Below are 10,604 nucleotides of genomic sequence, written 5' to 3' on the forward strand. Positions count from 1 at the left end.
AGGTTTTTCCGTCCCTGCCCCCTGTCATTTGTGCTGACATAACTACATGACTGTGCAATGAACCAGATAAGGAAACTGATCCGTGTTGAGAAAGCTTAACTTTTGTAAGCAGAATCATTTTCTGAATCTGGTTCAAGCAAACATTCACATTACAATAACTGACAAGGTGGCTCAGAGGCAGGAAAAACTAACCAAGGGCAGCCTAGGAAGTAGTTACATTAGCACTGCCATCAAGAAGGTATGCAGGTCTGTATCTGGAGCACTCTGTAGATCTGTAAAAATCAGGCACTTATAAAAAGCACGCACAGAAAACCTAAGAAGCTCAGACCTTTGTGGAGACTGAAGAGAAAATACAGCAGGACAGAAGTATTTAGAGTGGAAGTGGGGAAGTGGAACACAGAAGATAATTCCAGGCACACATGTGGGAGGAAGACTTAGAAAAAGAAATATAAAATGGTGCCAGAAAGAAAAAAATCTGAAGAATTGGAGATGATCTTTTAAGCAAAGGAGTACAGTGGACTTGGTAGGAGTGTTAGTATTTCTCAATATTTACTTTGAAGCAAGAAACTCAAGGAAAAGCAAGGCTGCTACAACAATGGGATTTCTGGCAATTACATACACAGTTCCTGAAAATTTTGCAGAAATTCTCAACACACGGTGACTTCATTTCTCAGAAGAAACACAGGAATATCATAGAGATACATACTGATCTTTCAGCATTGCCAGGATGAAAAGCAGAATCACATATTTTTCTAAAGTGCAAACATTTTGCTTTATTTTAGAATTGTTCACACCACACTTTACTAAAATTTTCCAGTCTTTAAATAAAGAATCCTGTTTTTTGAGAATTAAAATAAAATGTCACTACTCTCTGTTCCAGTGTTACTAGCGTTGAATCCCATCTTTTCAGTTAACTCTAGAGTCAGAAATGAAGAGACATTTTGATTTTTTGAAAAGTTCATATTCATTGTTCTAATTTAGAGAATTTGTGATATTGCTTGGAAAACCTGTTTTGTGCAAACTCACTCAAAGGACAGATACAATATACAAAACAGAATTTGGAATGTAAGAATTCATTTATTGCAGTTAAATAAACATCTGCAGTCCCCTCCCAACCTATACATTCTTCTAACCTAATAAACTACAAGATACAAATACCTTTCTCAAAAAGTTTGTGTAATGCTTTACATCCATGTTGCTGGATCTCTTCATTTTTAGGGAAAGTGTGCATGGCATTAAATACCAAGGAAAACACATCCACCTCTTCTTCCAAGAGCAGGAAAGCAATTACATCTGAATAGCAGAAGAGATTACATGTTGCACTGATCAGTTCTCAACATCTTTATTGAAGCGTTGTACTTAACCATTAAAATCCATAATTCTTTAATACTGTCCTTAAAATTGACTCTAACGGCTCAAATCCAGGTTTTTGTATAACACATGAGGATGTTATCTCTTAAGGCAGTATTTTAAAACTATGTTCTAAAAATGTTCTAAAACATTACTGCGAAAAAGACAGTTTCCCCTCTCCACTTTTGCTCCCACCTTGCACTGCTTTGGTAATTGTCTGACCCCTCAATGAGCCAGTTCAACTCACTAAACTGGCAGAAAATCAACCCACCAAAAAAACCCTTTTTGCAGTCATAGCAAGCTGAAAAGTTTCACTAAGAAGCAAGACTGGTGGAAGAAAGAGGGCAGGACTACAATGCCTGAGAAAAGCAAGAAGGGATTTGAGATGTACCTGTCAGTTACAGTGAACCATGAAATCACACCATCTGTGTCATGAAACCCTATTCTCACTTTCTCAGCCATTCATTCAGCATGAAACTGAACTAAAAAGCCAATCTCACTGTTGCTCTTACAACATTAAAAAAATTCTGAAAAAAAAATGACTCTCTCTATAGCATGCGTAGGCAAAAGGTTCATATTTGTGACAATTTTTCAAGCTTACAGCAATAACAATAGAATTCATAATGCTTATTCCAGTGTTTCAGCTGCAGCTGGTTTTTTTTGGTGTTGTTTTTTTAAAAGAAGATCTTTCTATATGTCATTCACACTGGCCTGTCAGCTCCAGCTATAGTGCAAGTCAAGTTTACAGACATAGAGAAATAAAGAATACTAAGATTGTTCTGACAAGGTACAATTTCTGAAGTAAGGTAGTTGAAATGAGAATTTAAGTTTGGTTAATCAACTGCTGAGAAGAACAGTAGCAGTCAGGAATAAACTGTTATGGAATATATAGTCAACAGTTTAGGACCCTTTACGATACTTCACAATTAAAAGAAAGAAGCTGCTGGTTACAGTTACTCACTAATAGCCAGATTTTGTTATTATTATTATTATTAATCACACAGTGTAATGCCATAATGAGACCCGATTTCAGAAATAAAAAGTTAGGCATCCAGTCCAAGCTAGTCTTCCAGACCTCTCTACAGTCAAAAGGGAGATGAAAACAGGTTCAAGATGTAACTGGTGTTATAAAACAGACAAACGAATAGCACGAAGCATCCTCTGAAAGTGCCTGTCTCACTCTACTGCCTACAGCAGAAGCTTGGACAGCTGGTTTAGCTTTACCTACCTAAAGGCAAGTCTAATCCTTAGTTTGTAAATAAGGCTGATTCCAAAGACTGTTAAAATCAATGGAAACATTCCTATTCTAACAATAATTTCTGCTAATATTATATGCTAGCTCCAATAAAACTAGCAGAATCTCTCCCTTAGGGTCTCTTTTTAATTTCAACAGAAGATCAAGAATCTCAGCACCTTGAGAAAAGTCCTCAGTACCTGGTAAGATTAGGTCTCTGCAGAGCAGAATAACAGAAATCTCAGAGATGATTTTTCAAAAGTACTAACCAGTACTAAAGGAAGCAAGTCAGAATGTCATCAAATTTTTACTTTGGTAAGAAAAAATAAGCTCTTACTTATTTTACTTAACTACTTAACAGTGAGTATTTGTGTCTATGCTAGTAACAAGTTGGCAAAATTAATCGGTCATGTTCTTCACAGTCTTGCAATTTGGAAAATCCTTTCTACCTGGGTAAAAAAGGTGCACAACAGTACTCTTATTATTTTGTATACAAGTACAAATGACAAGTGACCTTACAGAGTAAAACAGAGAGAAAAATCAGGCCCAACATGTACAGTCACACACTTTATATCACAGTTCTGTGTTTTAAAGGCTTAGACAAAGTAGGAAAGTAAAACACACAATACCTGACACGAGGAGTAGATTTAATGCTTTCAGTCCTATTACTGAGAGATTTATATTTCCTTTGTGGACTGTAAGCATTTTAAGAATCTGCCTAAAAATTGAAAAAAAAAAAAAGAAAAAAGAGTTATGGCTAAAGAAATATTAATATACACAAAATTTTATCAAACATTTACTTTAAAAACAAAAATAGTTACAGAAATTAGCAAAAGCTTAAAAAGCTCCTGATTTATTTTTTTAAAAAAGTTTTATTTCAATTTATGTTGTTTTCAAGTTAGTAATGAAACAACGTTGGCACTTAAACTATGTTCGTACTTCATTGAAATAATGATGCATAATTTATAAATTTTATTTTAATGTTTAATTAGTTATTAATTCTACAGGGAACAAGTCTCATTCAGGATGGGGTTACTCTACGGAAAGCAGGGTTGCGGAGTGCAGCAGACTGTGGCCAGTATGGCACTGTTCTGCTTGTAGCAAGAGCTCAGTTGGAGTGAACGATCAAGGGTTTATTGGAAGAGAAGCAGCAGTTTCCCAGCTAAAGAACAGCATCTTGAAGAACTCTACCCTATCTAAGTTTCCACCATACAGCACTTACGTGATATTGGACAAACCGGCAAAAATAAACATTTCATAGACTGCCAATTGTATACTCATTACTTTCTGGGTGGCCTAACTTGAGAAACAGGGATATTAACCTCTGAAATGCTGCATCAGAGTCAACCAAAGTTGAATATTTAAACAGAGAGCACGCCAAACAACACTAAGTACTCCGAAAAATCCAGTGCATATATCAAACTGGGCACTCAAAAATCAGTTGATACTTTTAACATATTTTGCTCAAACTACCATCTGTAAAATAGTGACCACAAATCCATAAAACCTTCTTAATAAACAAAATTTTAAAAGCTCTAGACAATACTAATGAGCACTAAGAAAAGCTGAGAAGCAAATGAATAGGCCAGTTTTCACATAAGGTATCACTAATGAACAGTAAATAAGGCAGTAGGCCACACAGTGAATGACACTGATGACAGAAAATAAATAAGCATTGATTTTGCACTGAACGAAGCATATCTCACAAGGGGGAAAAAAACCCAGACTGTGTAATTAAGAACTAAATAAACATGGATAGGCTCACACAAAAAAACCTCAAGAAACCTTCATTTTTAAATTTTCATTATTTTGGACAGCTTGACTCTGCAATCTTAATAATTTTCAAATGTGAGTCTTTGTGTACATAACATCTAATAAAAATGGACTGCGCAGTAGTTTGCAATACTTGAATAGATATTCTTGACCTGTCTTGAAAAGCAAAAAGCAGCACTTAAAATTTCATTCAAGTTTCATTCCCCAGCTCTAGCAATGATGTTGTTTGCCTTGCTGAAATCTAACTGTATAACCTAGAATGAATGTATCACTGGTTTATTTCTTTTCCTTTCATACTATGATGTTGCTAGCTTCTCTCTCCTCTGTTGTAGCACTGGTGTCATAGCTATGATGACCAAGGTACACATAATAGGCAAAGTCTGATGGGAGATACAATATCCTCTACCTTTTGCAAGACAGGAAATTCTAACAGTACCAGTCCAATAAAAGTCATATTGTCTGTTCATATAAACCATGCCTTGCTGTGGTGGGTTGACCATGGCTGGATGCCAGCTGCCTACCAAAGCTGCTCTATCACTCCCCTCCTCAGCTGGAGAGGAGAGAGAAAATACAATGAAAGGCTCTGGGTCAAGATAAGGACAGAGAGAGATGACTCAGCAATTACTGTCACAGGCAAAACAGACTCGACTTGGGGAAAATAAGTTAATTTCTTGCCAATCAAATCAGAGTAGGAAAATGAGAAATAAAACTAAATCTTAAAACACCTTCCCCTTACCCCTCACTTCTTCCCAGGCTTAACTTTACTTCTGAATTCTCTTCCTCCTCCTCCCCCCGCTGCCCCAGCAGCACAGGGGGACACAGAATGTTACAGCATTCCAGAAGACTGTATTTTGCTTACAAAATACTTACTGGTGAACACCCAGTACTTCCCAGTCCTTCCCAACATCCTTAGGAGCTATGTTCTGTAGTGTACTTGGACAAATTTCTATTAATTTACAAAGAAGTGACCAACCCATCTGTAAAACAAAAATGCAGCTATTTTAGAACAGATATTGTGTTTGGAACTTCAACGTTGTCTTCTAATATTCTTGGATTTTGGAAAATGGATGTTCTGAAAAGTTATCTAGCTAAATCAATAAGAGAAAATTAATTAACACAAGACAAGACAAACATAAAAAGTCCATAGATGGAGGTAAAATAGATATGCTATTGATTCTGAATGTAGAATCATTGTAGTTAACACATCACTCTCAGTATGCTTCAGCACTGCTTGAGGATAAAGGACACACAGTTAAAAAAGATGCTGACAGAGAAAAATATGATGTGATCCACAGTATGTCATCATGGGCCAGTGAAGACCACTGCACTATTACAGGTAATCCAACTTCATTGAAGAATTTGCCATCTAATTGCAAATTATAAGGAGAAAGGATAGGTTTTAAAAGGTGTCTAATGTTTTAAAAGAGGATGAGATACTTAAACAATACTATATATTTCATATTTTCGACATCAACCCTCAATACTGTGTGCTTTCAAAATGTAATGAAGGCAGTGAAAGTTTTGAGATCATAAGGAATGAAAGATGAACTAAACCCAATATATTTGTTCTTAATAACTACCTGCTCTATCCTATGCAAATTCTTTGACTTTCAAACATCTCTAAATAATGCCAAAACCGAAAAATGTTCCTCTTCGGTCTTCCGTATTGGAGAAATCTGCTCTCTTATGAATGCCTGCAGGCTGACACGATTGAATGGGCTTTAGTGAGAATGCAGTAAGCAAAATCTGTACAAAGGATTAACTGATGAGCAAGAAAACCCCACTGTATTGAAAGAGAAGAAGTGAACTGAGAAATGTCAAAAGTCAAGATGAAGCAGATTTTGCAAAAAGGCATTAAAACAAGGCATAACAGTTTCCTTGGCCATATAAATAAAAAGAAAAAAGAAGTGGAAGTAGGCCTGTGTGCTTTAAGCATAGGGTCAAGACAGAAGATAATCTAAGTATGGCTCAAAAACTGTATGTGTAACTGGATCAGTTTTCGACAGAAGAGCTATGTAAAGCAAAGGGGTCAGGACAGGACAACCAACAACAGGAATGTAAATGGCTACCTCCAAAGAGTTTAACTGCAAAGTTCATGCAAAGTGCATGATCTCTCACCCCGTGGTCTGTGAGACTAGAGACACGAAACTGCAAGTCTGGTAGAGACACCCATAGGAACAGCATAGGCTTGAATCTAGACAGCTTTCGTGACAGCTTTGGTGAGTATGAAAAAGGTGAGGTAGCTCCCTGGGAACTGGAATTCTGCTTTTATCTTTCACGTACTTGGTTACCTGAGCTATGTTCACACTATCTGCAGGAGTTTTGTTTCTGTTTCAGTTTAGATTTGCAGAGCCAAATGTTTTAAGCCAATTACAACCTCAGTGTCTGCAGATTGAGCTTGACCACAAGCCAGTTTCCATGCTCTTCTCTTGCTTGGACAGCAAGCTGTCTTGCTCTACATGAGACTGCAAACCAATTACTATGGACATTCAGGAAGATTAGGCTGGTCCGTGTAACTGAGTCCCGACTAAACATAGGTACAAAGGATACTCTTAGCAACCATCAGTCCTCCTCAAGATGAGGATATGTAATCACCTAATTTTCCATATTCCAAGCAAAGCAGAGTTTATCAGTAACAGTCAATCAGGTACAAATTTCGAATCTGCATAGCAAAGGCATTGTAGAGGTGACCATTAATTCATACACTGTATGACTTAGAAAAGGTTTTATTTTAGAAGTCCCACTTCATGCCATCCTGACTGTTCTTGTAAAATACAGAATCTGATGAAAATTAGCTTAATGACTTTAGAAAATCCCTTTTTGTATTAAAAATGTTTCTGATGAAATTTATATTTCCATTCAACATTTTCATTTGGATTGTTGTGACTCCAAGTATTGACAAACATTTATAAGAACTGTGGGTCCAGAGAAGACCAATGGAAACATGTGACTTGCTGACAAGTGGTCTATTTTACAATATTAAAATCACAACTTGAGATAACAGAGAGCTTATTATCTGTTTAATCATTACATAAGAAAGTAAGAGTCTTTTAAATAACAGCATACCTAAAGGTTACAGGGAAAGAAAAAAAAAACAGTAAACAAAGACATTCTTATAAACACTTACACAGGTCCCTATACACAGAAACAGCTGGTGGCAGCACTGAAAGTCTGTTATTTTTAAATCAGACCCTTTTCATTTCTAGCATGCAATGAATTTATATTACATTAGGTCACACCTTCTACATGAGACAATAAAGCTCTGCTGACTGCTCTTTACTCAAGTAAACATGTTTTGCTCTAGAGTTTCTCAGCTTCTCTAATCATTGCCAGAGTAACTGCAGAAAGAAACTACCAATATACTTAGACATCTATTTTATTTTAAGGCACTATTGACTTTCCAGCCCAGTACCTTCCTACTTCTAAAGAAGCTTGCAGGGTTTATGCCTGTCTGACTTGCACTGGTACTTGCAATATATTGATCTCTTAAGCAAATTTACTCTTATAAGCCAGTGCAACAGCAGCACAACATGATACTTTGTAACCAGTTAAGGAGGGGAGGGAAAGAAAATCCTCACTTCAGATATGTCTCTTACTGTGTTATCTTCTCTTACGTGAGCCAATTTTATTACAATGCCAAAAGCAAAAGAGGTTGATTAATCCATTTATTCAATGAAAATTCATTAGCAGTGTACGGACACTGAACTGAAATCAGGACTACGTTACTTCACCACTGCCATAAAGTGAGAATTGTGTATTCACAAAGACTGTAAATGAATAGCAGTGAATGAAGCAAGAAGACAGAGCTCTACTAACATATTGTGGATGTTTGTAAATATCATAACTGAATGTGAAGGAAGAGCTGCCTATGACATTTTATAAGGAACATGATTTGAGCTTTCCACTGGAGCTCCAAAACTTCTAAACTGAAACACTGTACGACTGCAAATGTAGGCAGAGAGAAGATTAAAACTCATTTTAAAATTCTGTAGTAAATCAGTGAGGCATTTTAACACTGTTCAAACGAAAACTAAACAATCACTATCTTCCTTATGCACTTCTGAGAGTCTTGTGCTATCATTTCAGACCTACTTCTGCTTGTGGTTGGATTTTGTATTTTTTACTTCCTAGTCTAAACTTCTGGCCAGTGTTTTTGTAAATTGTTATATATACATAATATGCTTTATCCTGAAAATAACTGCTGATTCATTCTTCTGTATTTCTTAATGACCTTACAATTGAATAGTAAAATAAGTTAGAACTTCAGAGTCTGCACAAATATTTAGTCTTCAAAGGAAACCCGAGATCACTGTTATTACAGATTCATCACTACACAAGTACAATTTTATATTTTAATCTGAATTTTATGCTTTTGACCTCTAGCTAAGGTCTACTAGACAAAAAAGCCTCTTGAAATATACTGTTATTTAAGAGGTATTTGCGATATAATTTATGTTTTGCCTTCTAGTTGAATTGAAAAAAAGTAAAAGATGCCAAAAATATTGTAACCATACAAATGGGCTTAATGAAAAAAACAAAAATCAGGTGAGTTGCACAGAAATCTGGAGCTTATAAACATCCTTTAAGCATAAAATAGTCAGAAATTTAATATATGCCTTCCAGGAAGGAGCTGTTTCATATGACAAGTCTGGCAGCTGTACCATAAGTACAACATCAAATTGTGCAAGTGCCACACCTAATGTAAATGGGCCAATGCTAAGTTACAGGAGCTGCCAAGCAGAACCTCAAACTGCAGAACCTACTCTCAGCTAAAAGATTTCCCCGCCCTTAAAAAACTGGGCTACCACAACTCTTTCTAGGATAGGGCTACATATGTACGAATTTATATCATAAAATTCTGCTTTTCATAAGTTTGTCTAACCATGGCAAAATTCAATATTGACACATTGAAAATATATTAGATAACATTATCGGTAATTTAGAAGCCTATGCCATACAGTATTCACATTGCTTAATTTTTATTCTGTACTTGGCCTTCTTTTGCCATTTAAATAGAGATGTGACGAGTGGCATCTGCAAAAAGCTGGAACACTTGTCCCTTTAAGTGCAAGCGGGTACAGCGCCCTTTTACAGATCAACAGCACTTCATAACGTGGCCCAGAAGAGAGCAAGTTAGAAAGAAATAAGCAAGCCGAGCTGTAACTTTTATTCCGGGAAAGGAGAGCGGTGCTGGACCCATCCCGAGGAGCGAAGCGGGAGCGGCGGGACGCGGCCCCGGCCCCCGCCCTCGGCGGCCCCTCAGCGCCGCGCCGCCCTTACCTGCTGCACGCCCGCCGCTCCCGGGTACAGGTCCACCACCAGCAGCAAGGGCACATGGACATTTTTGCCGCTGAAGAGCCGGGGAGCTGCGGGGGGACAGAGACAGGCCGCGTTAGCGACCGACGGCGAACGGGGCCGGGCAGGGCAGGGCAGGGCTGGGCAGGGCGGCCGGGCCGCCCGCGCCTTACCGCTCTGCCGGGCCGCCAGCTCCAGCAGGTCGCTCAGGGTCTGCACCAGCGTCTCCAGCCGCTTCCTCTCCTGGACGTTCTGGAGCCGCACGACCAGCTTCCTCAGGGCTTGTTCCTCCCTCGCCGCCGCCGCTTCCCCCTCCTCCGGGCCGGCGCTGGCCATGGCCGACCCGCTGCCCTCCGCGGCGGGCGTCTCACCCCATCCGCCAGCCACCGCCGACAGCGGGGACGAGGGCTGGGCGGCGCGAGCCCGTCCCGCCGCCGCGCTGCCCTGTCACAGCCGCTCGCAGTGCCGCCCGCCCGGGCGGCGTCACCCGCCTGCTTCGAGCCGCCCTTCCCGCTGCCTCCTGCCCCTCCCGCCGCGCCGGGGACACGACGGCGTCGACGCACCAGCCCCGGCGGGCGGACGGGAGCCCCCCCTCGCTGGCACTAGGGGGCGCACACGTCGCTCGCGGAAGGGCCCGGCGGAGGGGCCAGGCACGCTGGCAGCTCGCCCGTTTCCAGTGATTGACAACACAGCTGTCCAATAGAGCCGCAGAGCTGGAGCCTAGGTTCCGCCCCGTCGTGCTCCTCTACGCTATAAAGGGAGACGGCGCTGGCGGCTGAGGTGAGTGTGGTGGGTCTGTGTGGGGTTGTCAGTGAGGGAGCTTTATGTTTTGTCTTTTCGGCGTTGTCGCGGAAGAAAACATAGATATATAGTGTCCTGCTGGGTAGGGGAGCAGCGGGGAAGCAACTGTAGCCAATGTACATACCCAATGTGCAGGTCCCTGAGCAGGTGA

The 10,604-nt window shown here is 39.7% G+C and overlaps 1 protein-coding gene across 1 annotated transcript in view; it reads right to left on the bottom strand.

Annotated features, from left to right (window-relative positions):
• Positions 1 to 10,155, bottom strand: part of LRRK2 (leucine rich repeat kinase 2) — a 73,884-nt gene extending 63,729 nt beyond the window's left edge. Inside the window, exons 1-5 of the mRNA XM_068401038.1 lie at positions 9,826 to 10,155; positions 9,638 to 9,723; positions 5,228 to 5,334; positions 3,214 to 3,302; positions 1,159 to 1,293 (exon numbers count right to left, since the gene is read on the bottom strand). Of these exons, the coding sequence (XP_068257139.1) occupies positions 1,159 to 1,293; positions 3,214 to 3,302; positions 5,228 to 5,334; positions 9,638 to 9,723; positions 9,826 to 9,988 (580 nt within the window). The 5' untranslated portion in view covers positions 9,989 to 10,155. The remainder of the gene's footprint in view (positions 1 to 1,158; positions 1,294 to 3,213; positions 3,303 to 5,227; positions 5,335 to 9,637; positions 9,724 to 9,825) is intronic.
• Between the last annotated feature and the right edge of the window lie 449 nt (positions 10,156 to 10,604).

Source organism: Nyctibius grandis, chromosome 5, assembly GCF_013368605.1.
Source record: "Nyctibius grandis isolate bNycGra1 chromosome 5, bNycGra1.pri, whole genome shotgun sequence".
Lineage (NCBI taxonomy): Eukaryota > Metazoa > Chordata > Aves > Nyctibiiformes > Nyctibiidae > Nyctibius > Nyctibius grandis.